Source organism: Stigmatopora nigra, chromosome 13 (genome assembly GCF_051989575.1).
Source record: "Stigmatopora nigra isolate UIUO_SnigA chromosome 13, RoL_Snig_1.1, whole genome shotgun sequence".
Classification (NCBI taxonomy): Eukaryota; Metazoa; Chordata; class Actinopteri; order Syngnathiformes; family Syngnathidae; genus Stigmatopora; species Stigmatopora nigra.
In genome coordinates, this window is record NC_135520.1 from 11,297,011 (window position 1) to 11,315,206 (window position 18,196).

The following is an 18,196-nucleotide window of genomic DNA, read 5'->3' on the forward strand; positions in this document are numbered from 1 at the left end:
GGTAGCCAACGACGCTACTGTCATCGATCATTTATAAGGGCAGTTATCGGCAGAGGTGGACAGGTATGGCATGTTCTCCCCAGGCATATGTGGGCCAACAATTCACCTCTGACCAGAAGTCAGCTGGGTTATGCTCCAGCACCCCCGTGAGGATAAAGCGGTTCAGAAAATGATTATTTATTTATATTTTTATATATATATATATATATATATATATATATATATATATATATATATATATATATATATATATATATATATATATATATATATATATATATATATATATATATATATATATATATATATATATATATATATATATATATATATATATATATATATATATATATATATATATATATATATATATATATATATATATATATATATATATATATATATATATATATATATATATATATATATATATATATATAAAATATAGATAATATATACATACACATATATAATATATACATATACAAACAGATAATATATACATATACAAATAGATAATATATACATATACACAAAGATAATATATATACATATACACAAAGATAATATATATACATATACACATTGATAATATATATACATACATACACACATACATACAAAATTAAGATTCACACTCCATTCCAGTAAGTAGCGCTAGTGCGTCAATACATTGTTTGCCAACCGCAAATAAAACAAGTGACAGAAGAAGAAAAGACTGGGAGAAGAGGGACAAAATGTCTTCGGTACCCGACGGCAAGAAGCTCGTTCGCAGCCCGAGCGGTCTCCGAATGGTGGCCGAGAACGGCGCCTTCAATAGTCCCTTTTGCCTTGATGAACCCAGATGGGTGCCTGACAAAGATGTGAGTCGTTTTTACGTCTCTTCTCTACCTTAGCGCTGATTTTAGTCAAACACACAGCAACTAGACTGCGTGTTTCCGGTGTTAGTTGCAAAAATAAAGACATCGAGTGTTCAATCAATAGCACAAATTTCTTAAAATATGGCATTTATTTGCATGTAAAAGTTAAATAACTCGTATCTTGTGTTTTATAATCACAATGAATAAAATATCTTTTTAGAAATGCCTAAAGCGTAATATATAGTTTGAATTGTTAGTTTAGCATCCGGTTGCTCATGGTAGCGCTGGTCACTTTAAAGACATTTTTGTCAACACAAACTAAACTTAACGAAAATAAAATGTTAAAAATCTAACCAATTAATTAAATTAACGCGTTTTCTATCGGATATGGTGTAAATTTATGTCGTTCCAGGGACACCTTTGAGGTTGTTTTGTTTGTTTTGGAGAAGCCAGTATATTGGTGTTGACTTTTTAAAAACGCGTTGTAACTTAAAGTAAAATTGAAGTAAATTATTCAGCAATTGACTGTTTATTTAAAAATGTATTTGAACTTTTCTAAATGTTTTCTTTCCTTTTGGAGAGACTTCTTGTGTGTCTTTCGCATGTTTTACCCGCTTAGTGTGTGGATTTCGCTCACTGTTTCTTTCACGTTCCCAAAACAAGCAAAGTTGTTTTGAACAGCACTTTTTGATTTTAATAACGACCCCGCCAACCTCAAAATTCCAACAATTTGATACATTCCGCGCAACATTTATGAACTGTTAGTTAACATAATTAATTGCCAACACAAATCTTAGGCAGTGATGTCACAAAGGGGCATGTCCAATTTGGTTATTTAATTATTTAAGTGATTCAGCGTTAACTTTCAAAACCCTAAAAAAATACTGTAAAAATGCAATTAAGCTTTTTTTTTTATTCTCACAACCATCTGACATGTTTTTTTTTCCCCCAAACTTCCTCTTCTTTCTTTTCTTCCAGTGTCCCCGATGTATGCAGTGTGACACAAAGTTCGACTTCATCAAACGCCGGGTCTGTTTTTAGTTTATTTTTTTTCAATTTTCACACCGTTGCTAATGTATGTGGACCTAACTTAGTGGCTGCCATTGACAGTGATAGATGAAACAGAGTTGCTCTAAAACAGGCATGTCCAAAGTCCGGCCCGCGGGCCAAATAAGGCCCGAGGACAAATTTTGACCGGCCCACGGCCTCTATCATGAAATCAATAATACACGGCCCGCCAGCACTGTTGACCACAGTATAAAATAAATGTGTACAAAAAGCTATTTTTCACTTCACCAGAAGATGGCAGTAGCCCTGTGGCCGCACTCTGGCCGCCGTGACCCTTGCGTCATTGTTTCAGCCCAGCCCATTTCTAACATGTAAACAAAAAAAGGAAAGTTGACCGGGAGGGCCGCCGCATCCAGGAGAAGTGGAAATTTGAGTATTTTTTCACTGAAATACGAAACAACTGTGTCTGCCTAATTTGCCAAGAGACTGTGGCTGTTTTCAAGGAATTCAACATTAAGAGGCACTACCAGACGAAACATGCTAGCTACGACAAGCTAACTGGGAACGAACGCGGTGAAAAAGTGAAGCAACTGGAAGCTGTTTTAACGGCACAGCAAAGCTTTTTCACAAGAGCCCGTGAGTCAAATGAAAATGCCACAAAGGCAAGCTACGAAGTGGCAACGCTAATTGCAAAGCACTGCAAACCTTTCAGTGACGGTGAATTTATTAAAGACTGTGTAATGAAAATGGTTGAGAAAATTTGTCCCGCGAAGAAGCAAGAGTTTGCCAATATTTGCCTGGCTCGTAATACTGTGGCACGGAGAATTGAAGACGTTTCATTAGATATTAAGAGACAGTTAGAGGCAAAAGGAACTGAGTTTGACTTTTTCTCGTTAGCGTGCAAAGAAGACCTGGACTACATACTGCAGTAAAGATCCCAGTATCACCCTTCACATTAGTGCAGGCAAGATATTTGTTAAGTCCTCTGAGTTGAATAAATTCTTAAATCTCAGTTCATTATTTTTTTTGTGATGGTCAAAATCACAGTTTGAATATGCAGTGATCATTGTTTTGTTTTCAGCACTGTTCCTACAGTGAGCATATAATAGTGAATAATATGTGATGTTTCACATGAACTTAGATATCCTTGATAGTTTTCTTATTTTTTGTGGTTTGTGATTTCGGTAAAAACCTAAATGTAAAAAAAATGTAAAAGTATGCCATTTGTAATTAAAAAAAATCCCAAAAAGTTAATTTGCATTTAATGTTAATGGTTCAAAGAATGTCAGGCTAAAAGTCGGCCCGCACACATTTTCACCTTACCAAATCTGGCCCTCTTTGCAAAAAGTTTGGACACCCCTGCTCTAAAATGAACTATTTTTACTTTGAGGAATACAGTAATTCCTCAAATATTGGATTGGACTGGATTAGATAACTTCATTCATCCCCTATTTGGGAAATTTTGTTGTCACAGTAGTAAGAGGGTGAGAATTGAGATATAGGAAAGGAAATATTGCAGTTAATGTAGACCAGACATGGCCGAACAATTGCGAAGGACGGACACCCCAATTGTAACCCCTATTATTTTTTTCAGTTCTGAGTCTTAGCAGCAAGTGGCTTCTGCTTGCGAGTTTCAGCATACATTTTCAAATTTTTATGAACTTTAAAAAAAAAATAGATTTTTAGAAATAATTAAAAGCAGAAAAAAAGGCAAAGAAAGGAATTCGCAATAAGTGAAATCGTAATAATCGAGGAAAGACTGGAGTATCTTTGGCATATTACCAGTTACAATACTAGAACTAAGGAAACAAATCAACAATATTCCTATTGTTCTAGCAGCTGTTACCAATTGTGTTAAATTAACACATTCGCTGCCTGTTCAAGTTAACTGGATGTCTATTGCTGTCAGTGGTAGCGAAAAATGATGATTAGAGGCTAGATGATCTTACTAAACAAACAAAGAATCCTGTTTTTTTTACCTATATTGGCTGTTCCATTGCTATATTTTCTTTAACATTTTTTAAACCATGGTAGTCCTCTATTTTTGCGAATTTAAAAAAAAAACTTTAATGTAATTAGTATATTTTTTGGTTATTAGTAGTAATTAATATTGTAGTATTAGGTGATGGCCCGATAGCCTAATTGTTCGTGCATCAGCCTCACATATCGAAGGTTCAATCCCCAGTGGATTCCTGACCTTCCTGTGTGGAGTTGTGTTAGTTCTGCCTAGGTGTGTGTGTACTCTGATTTCCTCCCACATCCCAAAAACATGCATGGTAGGGTGGTTGTCACGGGAGGTGCTGGAGCCTATCCCAGCTGACTTCGGGCCAAGTACACCCTGAATTGGTGGCCAGCTAATCGCAGGGCACAAGGAGACAGACAACCGTTCACGCTCATATTTATACCTAGGGGCAATTTAGAGTGTCCAATCACCTTACCATGCATGTCTTTGGAATGTGGGAGGAAACCAGAGTACCCATAGAAAACCAAAGTACCCGGAGAAAAACCACAAAGGTGGACCGACCTGGATTTGAACCCAGGACTCCCACAGTGAGGCTGACGTGCTAACCACTCAGCTTCTTGGCTGCCATATCACTTTTATTTGTTGTATTTATTTTTTGTTTTAAGACTATTTCAATATTTTTTAAATAAATGCATTTTAATTAATTAATGGATTTAAAGTGGGAAGGCTCGCTGTGAATGAACATGTGTTGTGCAGCACCACTGTCGGCGTTGCGGCCGCTGCTTCTGCGACAAGTGCTGCAGCAAGAAGGTGGCGCTGCCACGAATGAGTTTTGTGGACCCGGTCAGACAGTGCACCCAGTGCTGTCTGCTGTCACAAAAGGAGGCTGACTTCTACGAAAAGCAGATTAAAGTGCTGCTTGCAGGTGACTGGCCCCTTGTTGACTTCTCAAGCTGAGTTCAGACTAGTGACCTCCCGATCCAATATACTCCGTACCGCTATCGGTGCCCGTTATAACTATTTTTGGAGTATCAGACAGTGGCATATTTGGTCACAAGATCGGATCCGATCTAGTCGTCAGGCAAAGATATCTGTCTATGTCTACTTCTCTTTTGAAATTAATGATCATAACTGACCTGCTTTGTGGCCGGTCTACTTGCCGAAAGACATTTAGCCAACTGACATCTGGCCGACAGCCAACTCACCGAAAGACCATCTGGCCGAACGTAGAATTAGCCGAACGACTATTTCGCAGACCGACTATCTAGCCAAAAAACATATAGCCAACGCGCTCACCCCGCCCCCGGTCGTGTGTGTCTACAAGTTTTTCAACCTCGGCCTGTTACTGATCACAACATTCATTTAGATTTCCCAAAACAGGATATTGGATTGGAAAAACATTTTTATTTGTTCTAATTCGCCATCTATTACCAAAGAAACAAATAACTAGTGGTTTAATAGTCCTAAAATGTTTACTGGGTATTACTGTAATCAATTTGACATTTTAACAGATACATTTTATGTTACTACCTGGTATAGTCCTAAAATGTTTACTGGTTGTTACTGCAATAAATTTGACATTTTAACAGATACATTTTATGTTACTAACTGGTAAACAGCAAATTTTTCCATTTAATGTGAAATGTGTCTTAATTTTTCTCATCTGGGCTGACAGCAATAGGCTTCGCTAAGGTTTTTAGGGAAAAAACAACTAGAAATGTTAAGTCATTTTTTTGTGTGTGAATGTACAGGAAGTACTTTCATGGTCACTCTGGGATCGTCAGACAAGTGTGAAACCATGACCTGCCGCCTATCCAACAACCAGAGGTGATGCCTTTTGGGCCAACAGCTGCTGTCAGGTGCTTGCTGACACATCTGGTTGTAGGTACCTGTTCCTGGATGGCGAAAGCCACTTTGAGGTGGAGTTGTCTCGCATCAGCAGCATGCAAATCCTGACCGAAACAGCAAGTCCAGGTGGTAAGAGAAAAAACACTTTCACATTTACCAAACTTTTCCCCTAATTTGCTTGTTTTGTCTGTTGCTGGTGGCATAACTAATTTTCTTCTGGGCGTCCAACGCATTTGGACTGGAAGGGCAGCGATCGTTCAGTTGCTACCATTCTTTCCAAATGGATCGCTGTATTTTCTCGCATATAAACCCGTGTTTGTAACAAAAAAAATGATGACTGAATCAAGGTTCTGGCTTATATGTGCACAAATTATACTTGACATGCACGAAACTGCAAGGTGACAAAGACGAAAAGCCATAATCCAAGACAATCTGGCCGATACAGTCATTTACTTAAAAATAGAGAAAAGATAAACAGATAAAACGCCAAGGAAAATTATTTTGACATTTATGCAGGAAATTCAAGAAAAAAATAACCGTATCTTGCCTAAAACTTGAAAAAAATCACTTAGTTGTGCCTGCCATTGCTTGCGCAGGCTATTATTCCACCCAGAGACGGAAAACTAGACTGCCACGGACACGCTTCCTGGTTCTACTGCTCACGTAACTTCCTTTTTTAATTCGTCCACGTGCAGGCAACACCTTTTCGGAATGTGCAATCCAGCAGACGGTCCTTTCGATTCAAACAGTATCTCAGAAGTACACCGTGCGATGACTTTTCTTAAGATTTTTCCTTCAAAATAACAATTTTGTTCTCCTTACCAAAATCATCAATATCGAGGTGAAAATTGTGATTCAGGGGGCGGCTTATATGAGAGAAATCGTAAAATTCTATGATTTTTTTTAAGCCAATTTTAAGGGTACTGCTCATATGCGAGAAAATACAGTAGACGTCTTCTGCCGTCAATGAGGTTCCTTGCTGGTAAATGGGTCAACTAATGCTTGTTAATTCTTTGATAAGGTACCTTGATTTACGAGATTGAAACTGTTTTTTTCAATGGAGAAAATAGATTTGGAAACTGAGATGGAACTTAATGGAACTTAATAGAGTAACAAGCCTGATTTCATTTACAGGTACTATGAAATACGACAGCAAGTGACTTTATAATGATAGCAGACCATATTTTGGACACGGATCTGTCCAAAATATGACAAAAGGCTTTATAATAAGACTTGTTAGTCTTACTTTATCGGTAGCCTTGGCCCCAACCACAAAAAAATTCTAACGGATGATATCACACCCAGAATGGGTTGCATATTTTTGCTGTCTGCTAACATACTATCCATAGGCCCCCTATTATCGTGTTACTCTGTGACATTTGTCATTCAGTTCACATATACCAGCTAGCACAATGCTAGAAAGCTAGACACGGTCATTAATTCTGGTTGAGCTGTCACAACGAGAATTACGGATAAAAGGTTGAATTCTCGAAGACATTGTTTTGGGTGGAATAACTATGAAATTTAAATAAAACACAGACCTGATAGCCAGAATGTTTTTCTCTTTACACGTAATATTACCCAAGAGTAGTAATAGTAGTCATTTTACTTACATGGTGACCATTTTATTGCGCCTTTAGAGTACTTCAAACTTTTAAGTCAAGGTATCACTGTATTAACTTTCGGGCCTCTTCTCTTCTGCTGATTTGACTGCGTTCTATCTGGTTTGGCTTGACCTGATTGCGGTGTCAGAGAATGACGTTGATGCTTATACGAGCCTGCTGGACGGCGATTATGCCTGCGAAGGTTAGCTTCACTTACCCGCCATCTTTCAAACCATAACAAACTCAACATTTCACCCTGTGTTGGCACTTGGAACATTTTTCATTTAATTGCTTTTTAAGTCATTGTGGTTATCAGTAGTGATAACTTTTGTTTTGACAATTGAGGTTAAGTGAGGTCCCGTCAGTCATTGTAGTCTTTTTATTTTTTATTTCTATATCGCTGTTGTATTCTGATATGCATGTTTGTTTTTAAATGCATGTGAGTCATTCCTCCTGTTAGATTGTAGGTCTTTGTTGTAGCATTTATTTGAGGCCATGTTCACATATAGAAGTGTATTTTGCAAAAGATGTAAATTTTACCACGGTTTTGCTTATCATCCATACACAAACATACAATTAAAGCAGTAAAAACAAAGGTTTTTTCAAAAACTTCAATCTAAGTTAAGGTTAAATTTTGCATTTTATGTGTCTCCATATGAACATCATAGGTCATTGATTTTTACTATAATCTGGCCGGGCCGGATTCAAAATCCTAACTGGCTGTACATGACCCACGGGCCGAGGTTGAAAAACATGTACACACACGTTCCGAGGGTGGGGCGAGCGAGCAAATCCAGCGCCGGCAAAACGTCCGGTCGCCCAAACGTCCATTCGGCAAAGTGTCCGTCGCCCAAACGTCCGTCGACCAAATGTCTTTCGGCGAATCGTCCGGTCACAAGACATGACAGTTATGAATTGATTAAAAAATATTTACACACAATGTGGTCCAGCTTCGCCGGTACCATGTGATTGGGCGAGGTTGTTATTGCGTGTGTTTTGGTCATCTATTTGCGTAAGGAAACCATGAATGCGTTACACAGGAACGCCAGATTTAAATAATGCCGCTGACCTGAACCAATTGGCTTAATCAAAACCAAGAGGAGCGTGCCTTTTTCCCCACTGCTGCTGTCGCAATCAGAATCCTTTCTTTTTTGGTGGGAAGAGATGTGTGAGTGCAATTTTTCTATCACTGCATCAGAAAATCTCATGTATGTAAAAAAAAAAAAAAGCAGCTCAATTGCTTTAAATGGAAGCTTTTGGAAAATCTCACATCTCTGTCGTGAATATAAACACACAACAATCTCTGTCAAACTGACAGAGATTCACTGATGGGTTTTCTGAGTTGCGTGGACCTGCTCGACTTCTCTGACAATTACAGTAATTTCACACCTATAGGGCCCAAAAATTGATTATTTGTTCAGTGTATCGATAACTATATAAAATAATTTAAAAATGTATAAAACGTGCCATCCCTGTAGCCTATCTTCACCAATAATCAACACAAAAATTACATTTTACAAATTATTAAACAAAATTATTTAACCGTTTGATTTAACACATTGAACCCATCCCCTTTTTTGTGTTGAGATTTTTGTGTGGTACATTTTTTTTGTTTTTAAAAGCATGTAAGAGTAATGCTTTGCTACTTCTTTAATTAAGAAAAATGCTACAGCTAAATTTGTACTTTGATGTGTTTGTGCGCCCAGCCACATCTCCGCGTGCCAGCGGCATGCTAGTCCACTACAAACCGCCAGGCTCGCAGGAAGTGCAGCAACTGCGATTGGATGCCGCTTGCAACGACGACAAAAAGATGTCCACCGCATGGCTGACGGCCATGCACAAGGTCTGACAACCACTCACTTCAACTGTATCTGTCGGAGTCAAAGGCCGTTTTAAATCAATATTTATACCCACATCCTGTTCTCAGGCGGCCAAGCTGCTGCACAAGTCCCAGGACCACCAGTAAGCGTTCAGTGCCGGATCACGTGGTCCACATCAGAATCCCGCCGCTAAAAGCAGCTTTCCTCAAAAGTCGCCGGACTCATCACATACCCGTCCCGACTTTGTTTACTGCTTCCAACGTCAGCCATTTTGTCTATGCTTCTTTCTACTAAGAACTTTATTCTTACAAAAAAAGAAATATACATTCTCAGTGCTCCTCAGGTTAAACATTTAAGCATTTATCCTTAACTCAACTATTGGTTTCCATTGACAATGCTTGACGTCCAATCCATTTGGAATCGGGAGTGTATCAACTCTTGCTGACACCTGTTAGGTCTGTAAAACAGCTTCAGGAACAGGCATGACGACGACCAAACTTGGTCTGATTAATCATTGTCAAGTCTCTATGATAAGGACCAAACTTAGGGAAAAGTCTGATTAATCAGTGTCAAGTCTCTATGGCAACGATTAAACTTTAGCCAAAGTCTGATTAATCAGTATCAAGTCTCTATGACAACAACCAAACTTTGGGCAAGGTCTGATTAATCAGTGTCAAGTCTCTATGACAACAATGTTTTCATACTTACAAAAACTGATACAATATGAACAAGCAACTGCAAAGCAACTGCAAAGCAACTTTGTCATCTTATCTTACAATCTTATTTTACACACCCCTCCCAGTCCAAATGCATTGAATGTGTATTGCCATCAATGGAACTGTTGCACACAGACATAACAGCACTTGTATTGATGAGAAAGCGGCTAATTGCGCCTGGACCTTTCCCAATCTGGATGTTAGATGTGTCCTAGTGGAGCATGAAAGGCATTGTGGGAAATGTTGACCTGAAGATTTTGACAACAGTATGTAGTGTCTGTCAGTATTTCTCTTCTTTATTCTGAAAAGCTGGACCTCAGAAGTTAATTGTGTTTAGAAAGGGTTAGTTCGAGGGTCTGGAAACCACTGTGAGTGCAGGTTTTTGTTCCAACTGATCCAACACAAACAGTTTAACCAATGAGGCTTCTGCTGAAACCAGAAGCACCTGAATACATTCCACTGATTGCACTTCTTAGATACGAGATTGGTGGAAATGTGTCCTTTTATAGGTTGGAACGAAAGCCCACAACTACGGCGGCCCTTTCTGGAATAGTTTGGAGACCCCTGGGTTAAATGGTTAGGGAACAAAGTTTAATGGCATCAACATCAATTCAATGAAACTGGCTACAGATATTAGTTAAATATTTAATACAAATTGAAACTATTCATCTTTGTGTTTTGGGATTGACAAACATGGATGTTTATGCTCCAAAATAAACATTAAGTGACCTGAAAATGCCAAAAAATCACAAGCAAGTATACTGGCGAGCATCAAATCATTCCATAGAAATTTCTGTCTTTCTGTTACTTTTAAGTTTTTTTTATAAGTCATTCCCTTCTTGGAGCATTAGGTTTTCAGCAAATGGGATCATACTGAAAAATAAAGCCGGAAATTTGACTGTTTTTTGCAACCCAAAACCCCTTTCTAATTTACATTTGTACTAGTCGGTCTATTCTGTTTCCAAATCAGTCCTGGTGATTGTCTTGTAAGAAGATGAAGTCCCACACAACAGTCCTGGACTTTTATATGAGCACAAAAGTAAACAGATGGGCAACACTCACAATTTAATCAAGTTGAGATGACAACATGTTCTTGAGCTTTTAACACTGCTGCTAAGAGTTTATTTTTCTAAACAGCTTCACTCTATTGTTTGTAATTGTTGTGTGCACTTGAAGGCTTTTGTATGGTGCGCCACATTTATTGGCAGCAATTGAGAATAAAACCCAGTATTTTGTCTTTGATCTTTTTCATTGCAACATTCTGTAGTTTCATTTTCTTGCTGATATTACCAGATTAACAGTTACAATAAGTAACCCCTATGAAAAAGATTACTGTGTGTAAAACATTGTGCGTGTCTATTTTCTTAATATTTTTATGTCCACTTTTTTATTGACCTTTTTAAATAATTGGGGAATTTGTTGACAAAACAAAAGGGTGTCAATGGCCACATTTTCTATATATAGCAGCATTTAATGGTTAAATACAAATACTGGAGCTTTTCAGACATTTCAACCGGGCCGGGGAATGATTTTCCCGGGAAAAGACAGCGATGAACGTCAATGGCGGACCGGCAAATATTTCCTGAAAATTGGGTAAAATCCAGCCGAAAACAGCATGCGTTAAATAAATACAAATACTGGAGCTTTTTAGACACCAGAACAGGGCCCAGAGTATCAATTCCTCGGGAAAAAGACAGTGGCGAACGTCGATACGTTCATATACCTCCATACGCGAAACGCCAAAAATTGCACTAAAATGGGGTAAACTTCCTAGCAGCATTTAGTGATTAAATACAAACACTGGCGCTTTTCAGATATCAGAACTTGGCCCACAATTGAAATATTATTTAGGAATATAGCCATATTTTACTCACAAAAAAATCCTTTTAAACTGCACACAATATCCATCCTCCTTTCTTTCTCCCCTCTTTGCTATCGCCATCGAAGCTAGTGATGAAGGTCGAGCCTGTCCTGTCATATGTCTGGCATAGTCCGTCTTGAAAATGGCTTTAAATCAACACATCAATATATTTGCTTGTGCAGCTCGCTCCAAATTCAGCTTGGTAGCTCTCATAGTTAGCACAGTGAAAGTGGCGGACACACCCTTTTCCCAGCTGTAACAGGATAGTTTTGGAGTTGACCGCCCTCTCTTAATGATGTCCATTTTTTTTTCTGGAAAAGTCCGTCTGGAAAATAGCTTTGTGAGCAAATCTGCAAGCAAATCCATTTGTTTTACTCCGTCTGCCATTGTGGGTGGAGTTTGCGATCTCTGGCTGGCTCACTTCGGCTTTGTCAGGCCCCTGACCAGACTGGTGGCTGGTTGTGCCTGTCACCCAATCACCAGCCCAGCCCCTAACGAGTGGAGTAATGCCAGGTGCAAGCCATCAGCCATTAAGCAGTATTTAAGGCCACCAGGAACCTGCCCTTGCTGCCGCATCGTCTTATCAGTTTACTGTAAAGTACCCTCTCGCATTTCCCATTGCTGTCTTGTAGATCAACGACCTCTGTTTGTACTGAGGATTTCGAGTGCGCCAAGCCCCACAGACCAAGGAACGGAACAAGGATCATGGGACCAAGATTACGGCATACGGACAATGGACCAAGATTGCGGAACAAGGACAACGGACCAAGGTTACGGAACAAGGACAACGGACCAAGATCACGGAACAAAGACAACGGGCCACAGATCGACGAACTAGGACCACGCAACTTACCCGGAAGCCACCAGTGCTCGCCAGCCACGTGGACTACCTGAATAAAGATTTATTAACTATGAACTAAGCTCTACCCTCGCCTGCTTTGGGGTCCGCACCGACGACCATAACAGGCTTTGGTCCGTTTACTGGCCAATCATAGTTGGTGAAAGCGATGACTGGTCCCTCTGCCTGCAAAATGGCCTTGGTGTCACCAAATCAAATTCTGATTGGTTAAAGCAATATTCTTATCAACACTTGTTTAATGCAGCAGAGCCCGCAGAACTGATTGTGAAGGCCTTGAGGCAGATTTCTAACCCTGGTAGCAAATAATGGCTGAAATGTGATTGGTTAAACGCTTCAATATGAAACCACACATCTGGAAGCAGTGCAACCAGGAGGAAAAGCAATGAAAGGAAGCTAACAGACAATTTGGAATTAATCAATAAGTATTGATGGATAAAATATAATACATGATTCTGATATTTCTTAGGCCAGCAGAGAAGGCCATGAAGGCCCTGACGGCCCGCCACTCTGCCACCAGTGGCTACATATACCTCCACTCCTCACATCGATAAAACCACATAACTATAAAATGCATGCTAATCAAAACTCAAATTTATTCATTGATGTGCATCATGTTGAATATAAGAATCAGTTGATTGAAATTAAAAATAGCCAAATTTCACAGCTTTGTTGCATAATTTTAACATTTGATGTCACTGCAGTTTGTCCATCATTTGCTATAAGTATTTTGCACAACAATATTTTCCCAATGGTTAGACATGAAAAAAAGTTGTAATTAAATGTCTGCCAAATATCCACTTCAAAATAAAAAAACATTACTAAATAATTACAGTTGTTTCCGATATCAATTGCCCGGCCAAAACTAACAAACAAACAACCAAACAAACAAAAACACTACATGATTTTTTCCAAAAGTGTGCAGAATCTCCTTGACAGTTTTGAGATAACGTGTTACAAGTGTGGTAGGTTCCAACATTCCTATGTGGAGTTTTCATATTCAAGCCAGTGTGGGTTTTCTCTAGGTATACTCTGGTTTCCTCCCACATCACAAAAATATGCTTGGTCGATTATTCAACGATCGGATGTGTATGCGCTCTCTTTTCTTTCATTTTACACCGACCAACAAAAAAAAGCTTACAGCACCTGGTATTCCCAGGCGGTCTCCCATCCAAGTACTAACCAGGCCCGACCCTGCTTAGCTTCCGAGATCGGACGAGATCGGGCGTGTTATGGGTAGTATGGCCGTAAGCCAAGAGGGGTAATTAAAAATACCTATTTAAACGTTTAAAAACCTAATATTACATACTACAATCCTGCATGCAGTCTCCCAGGGCAATCATCAAAGTCGCCCCTCTTTGGCGACCAATGTAGAACACGCGCAAGGTATAATGACTGTTTACCAACAGGGAAATGAACTATTTAAAAGAAAAATGTTTCGACCGGCAGCATAAGAAAAGTGGTCAGCTCAGAGGTGGATGTTTTGGGAGGTGCTGGCAGTGCGGTCAACCCCGGCAGCCCTGAGGAAGCACCTATTTTTGGGCAGAGGCAATCGATGAGAGGGTGTTTTACCCATCTTTGCATGAGTTTTGCCGTCTGCCCTGGTTTCCTCACACATTCCAAAAACATGCTTGGTCGATTATTCAACGAGTGAATGTGTGTGCCCTCTCTTTTCTTTCATTTACACCGACCAACAAAAAAAGCTTACAGCACCTGGTATTCCCAGGCGGTCTCCCATCCAAGTACTAACCAGGCCCGACCCTGCTTAGCTTCCGAGATCGGACGAGATCGGGCGTGTTCAAGGTAGTATGGCCGTAAACCGTGAGAATCAATTAAAAATACCTATTTAAAAGTTCGGAGACCCAATTTGACAAACTGTAATCCTGCATGCAGTCCCCCAAAGCAATTGTCAAAGTCGCCCCTCTTTGGCGACCAATATAGAGTATTTGCAAGGTATAATGGCTGTTTACCAACAGGGAAAATAACTATTTAAAATAAAATCGACCGGAAGCAAAATTTCTATATATTGCAATAAAACTGATTTTTGTGTTGATTTTGTTCAAACCTTTTTAATCCAATGTGGATAGAGGTGAGCACCCCTCCCCTCTCTGACCACTTGGTATCTCCCCAGTGCGCACACACGTGTTTTTGAATACGCGTGCATGTAAAGTGTGCCTTATACATTTGCTCTTCAATCACAATAAACACGCGCACACACGTGCTTCTTCTGAGAGGAAGGGGCGTCCGGCGCGCGCACACCACTCATCCACGGTGAATTACAGGTACTCACCGTACACGCGCGAGCACGTGTGCATAGTCCGCCGGTTTTCATCATGTATTACAACTAGCTACCGACAGTTTCACTCGCCGAAAAATTGTAGTCTTTATGAGCTTTTTTGGGGTTGTAGGGGGCAGCCGAAGTGACGCGTGGTCGGACTGCGAACTGCTGACGTCGGCGGTGCCACGTAGCTAGCCGGCTAACGGGGGTAGTACGATGTACATGCATCCCTGTCCTTTTTCTCTAGGAACTTTTGTGTTTATGCCTCTATCTGCTTTAGAACCGAATTTCTTTACTCCTCAAATTTGAGAGTCATGTCAATGTGTCCAAGTGTTTTAATGCGCTGTCATGGGAAAGCCGACGTCACTGTGTTGACTGGTGTCATCATACAGAATACAAAACAACAGTGAAAGTTGTCCAAAGTTGAAAACATGCATAGCAATATTCCTTCAGTAATTAATTTTCAACACCGCTTATCCCTGTCAATGCCACGGGGTGCTGGAGCTCAGCCCAGCTGAACTCAGGCGAAAGGCACCATACACCCTCGACTAGTCGGTAGTCAATCGTAGGGCACACATGGTGACCAACCATTGGCACTCACAACCTCACTGCCCCCAAGCAGGAATTGAACTCACACTGTCCACACCGAAGCCAGGTGAAAGAACCACTGCATCATTGGGTTACACCATTGTACAGTGGTACCTCGATTTACAATCGCAATCCGTTCCGTGACTGATCGTATGACAAGCATATCGTAATTCAAGCGGACGTTTTCCATTGAAATGAATTGAAAACAAATTAATTTGTTCCAACCCTCTGAAAAAAACACACCAAAAACAGGATATTTGATTAGAAAAAAGGTTTTATTCCTTGTAATTTGCCATATATTGACAAAGTAATAAATAACGAGTGGTTTAATAGTAATAAAATGTGTTAAATAGATGTAAAATTAGACACATTTTGCGGAAGGGGAAAGACAATGACTAGTAGCGGCTTAATTTTACAGTCACCGCTCGCATTAGCACACAACGCTAGCGTTAAGCGGTCCTTCATGGGTTTTTGTCCCGGGAATGCTTTCTCCTCTGCCACGGTGAATGTCCGCCTGGGCATCTTTGTCCAAAAAACACCAGTTTCATCGCAGTTGAAAACTTGCTGGGGGATCTAACTTTCCTCGGCGATAATCAAGGCAAATGTCTTGATGCTTCCTTCTGCTTAAGGATGGTGGAAATGGTTGACTTATTCCTCTCGTATTGCCTAGCGAGCTCAGTAACACGTACCCCACTCATATTTTTCAATTATTTCGCGTTTCGTATCCGTTGTCAACGGTCGCCTTTTCTTTGCAGAACTCTGCCGATCCATAGTAATATTGTTTACCTGGTATGAAAATGTAACCAATGCGGGGGAAAAGCGGGCAGGTGGGGAAATCCAAAGTCCGCCCAGTGGTCGTAGAAATATTTTATACACCAAAGAGATGCAGAAAAGACAGTGCCTTGGCCACCTGGATTGGTCGCATCACAAAATTTTGATCGTATCTCGGGCGAATCATTCGATCGAAATTTTCGTCATAGGACAAGAATGTCGGATGACGAGCGGTCGTCGTATCACAAGGTTCGACTGTATTGTGTTCCGTCAAATGGTAAAAAGAATAATAATAATTTAAAGCCCTTTCCGCATTCTTGTGCCATGTGCTTCATGCTAAAACGTTTCATTGAAAATATCCATACTTTTACATTCCTGACTGTCAAACAAGTTAAAACTGTAGATTAAAACCGAAACAATCTCAGTATCCCTCCTAACATAAAATGCACATTTTGAAACAAAATGTGATGTATATATAATTACATTAGTTCCTATTAATCGTTTTAAAATATATTTTTAAGAACAATCATTTTTTGATGTTGGTGGAAATAATTTACTGTATTTATTCGCATATAAGACGCACCCTTAAAATTGCCGTAAAGTTGTAGAATTTTACAATTTCTCACGTATAAACTACTCCCTGATTCACAATTTTACCCTCCATATCCACGGTTTTAATAGGGAGTACAAATGAGTTACTTTGAAGGGAAAAGCTTAAGAAAATAATAGCATGAGATCCCAACACATTGCACAGGTATCAAGGCTGATTTTAGCAATCGACCGCAGGACCTTCGATCAGTTTAAACAACAATTGGGATGTGATAAAACGGTAAACGCGCACACATCAAGGCTACTCTTGTCTGGCAAGTCAGAGCTTATTTACCTGATTATGAGGGCGGCGTCTGCCCTTGGTAAGACGTTTTTTTTCCCCCTTGAATTTCATTCATAACCGTCAAGATAACTTTGGTCTACCGTTTTATCTGCATCTTTTCTCGATTGCTGAAATAAATGACCATAATTGCCACATTGCCTTGCGTCATGGTCTTATGGTGTTGTCAACTTGCAGTTTCGTGCATGTTGTGTTTTTATGCGCATATAAGCCACACCCTCAATTCAGTCATCATGCGGCTTATATATGAGTAAGTACGCTATTCCTTATGACTAGAGGGGTAAATACGATCGTGTGTTCCTCCGAGTCAAAATTGTTTGGACATCTAGCGCTGTCAATAGCAGCCAAGGTGTATAATGAGTGCCCTATAGAGTTAACTTCCAATGTGTTTGCCAGCCCTGTTGATAATGACATCAGAAAAGCCTCCCAATCAAGCAAAAACCTATGCTATACTAATGTTTTACCCAATTTTCTTCAAACTTTTTGAAAATCATTTTTCTAAAAATGTCCGTGACATGGAAAATCTTTTGACATTTCTTTTTTTCCTGACTAATCAAACTTTTTTTTTTCATTTGCAGTGTGACACACGCACAAGAGAGTAGCTGAGATGACCCGCACTTGCAAAAATTGTGGAAGTTCCGATGTGGACGTCGACCATGCGCGCGGAGATGCTGTCTGCATGGCCTGTGGGTCAGTGCTGGAGGACAACATCATCGTCTCCGAAGTGGAATTTGTGGAGACGGGAGGAGGAGGATCGCTCGCTGTCGGACAGTTTGTCTCGTCAGAAGGTCAGATTCACCACTGCTATTAAAAAAAAAAAATCCATACACCAGAAAGTTGAAAGTTCATGAGGTTGAGAGAAATTTCCACTCGTGAGTTGAGTTAAATTGCAGGAGATTAAATTAATTAAAGATTAAAGAAAATTCAAGATCCCAAATATATAAACAGTCATACCTCTACTTACGAATGCCTCTAGGTACGAAATTTTCAGTTTTCAATTTTTTTTAAATGCAAATCCCCCAACAAGTGAATGCATTTTCCATATCCGTTATTTTATTTTATCGCGGTTAATGGGGACCGGGACCCCCCGCAATAGCTGCGTTTCCAGGAAGTAGGCGTGCCCCTTCAAAAATG

The 18,196-nt window shown here is 39.7% G+C and overlaps 2 protein-coding genes and 2 non-coding genes across 8 annotated transcripts in view; 2 read left to right on the forward strand and 2 right to left on the reverse strand.

The window, feature by feature from the left end:
• Positions 1–695: 695 nt before the first annotated feature.
• Positions 696–11,076, forward strand: zfyve21 (zinc finger, FYVE domain containing 21). 4 transcript variants are annotated; one of them, XM_077731377.1, is made up of 8 exons: positions 696–863; positions 1,839–1,889; positions 4,588–4,756; positions 5,583–5,658; positions 5,717–5,808; positions 7,432–7,485; positions 8,990–9,126; positions 9,211–11,076. In XM_077731377.1, exons 1-8 carry the CDS (start codon positions 738–740, stop codon positions 9,247–9,249), a joined length of 744 nt encoding a protein of 247 aa, XP_077587503.1. In that variant the 5' UTR covers positions 696–737; the 3' UTR covers positions 9,250–11,076. The 4 variants fall into 4 exon arrangements, with proteins under 4 accessions (XP_077587503.1, XP_077587504.1, XP_077587506.1 ...); XM_077731378.1 differs by having other exon boundaries at positions 5,717–5,805; XM_077731380.1 differs by lacking the exon at positions 7,432–7,485.
• A 2,594-nt stretch (positions 11,077–13,670) lies between these two features.
• Positions 13,671–13,789, reverse strand: LOC144206909 (5S ribosomal RNA). Its single transcript, XR_013328472.1, has one exon. It is a non-coding gene; the product is annotated as a 5S ribosomal RNA (ribosomal RNA).
• A 448-nt stretch (positions 13,790–14,237) lies between these two features.
• Positions 14,238–14,356, reverse strand: LOC144206969 (5S ribosomal RNA). Its single transcript, XR_013328528.1, has one exon. It is a non-coding gene; the product is annotated as a 5S ribosomal RNA (ribosomal RNA).
• A 280-nt stretch (positions 14,357–14,636) lies between these two features.
• brf1a (BRF1 general transcription factor IIIB subunit a) overlaps positions 14,637–18,196 on the forward strand; it is a 49,589-nt gene continuing 46,029 nt past the window's right edge. Inside the window, exons 1-3 of one of the 2 annotated variants that reach the window (XM_077731697.1) lie at positions 14,637–14,818; positions 14,945–15,022; positions 17,641–17,850. In XM_077731697.1, the coding sequence (XP_077587823.1) occupies positions 17,670–17,850 (181 nt within the window). In that variant the 5' untranslated portion in view covers positions 14,637–14,818; positions 14,945–15,022; positions 17,641–17,669. The remainder of the gene's footprint in view (positions 14,819–14,944; positions 15,023–17,640; positions 17,851–18,196) is intronic. The other variant, XM_077731696.1, reaches the window with a different exon arrangement.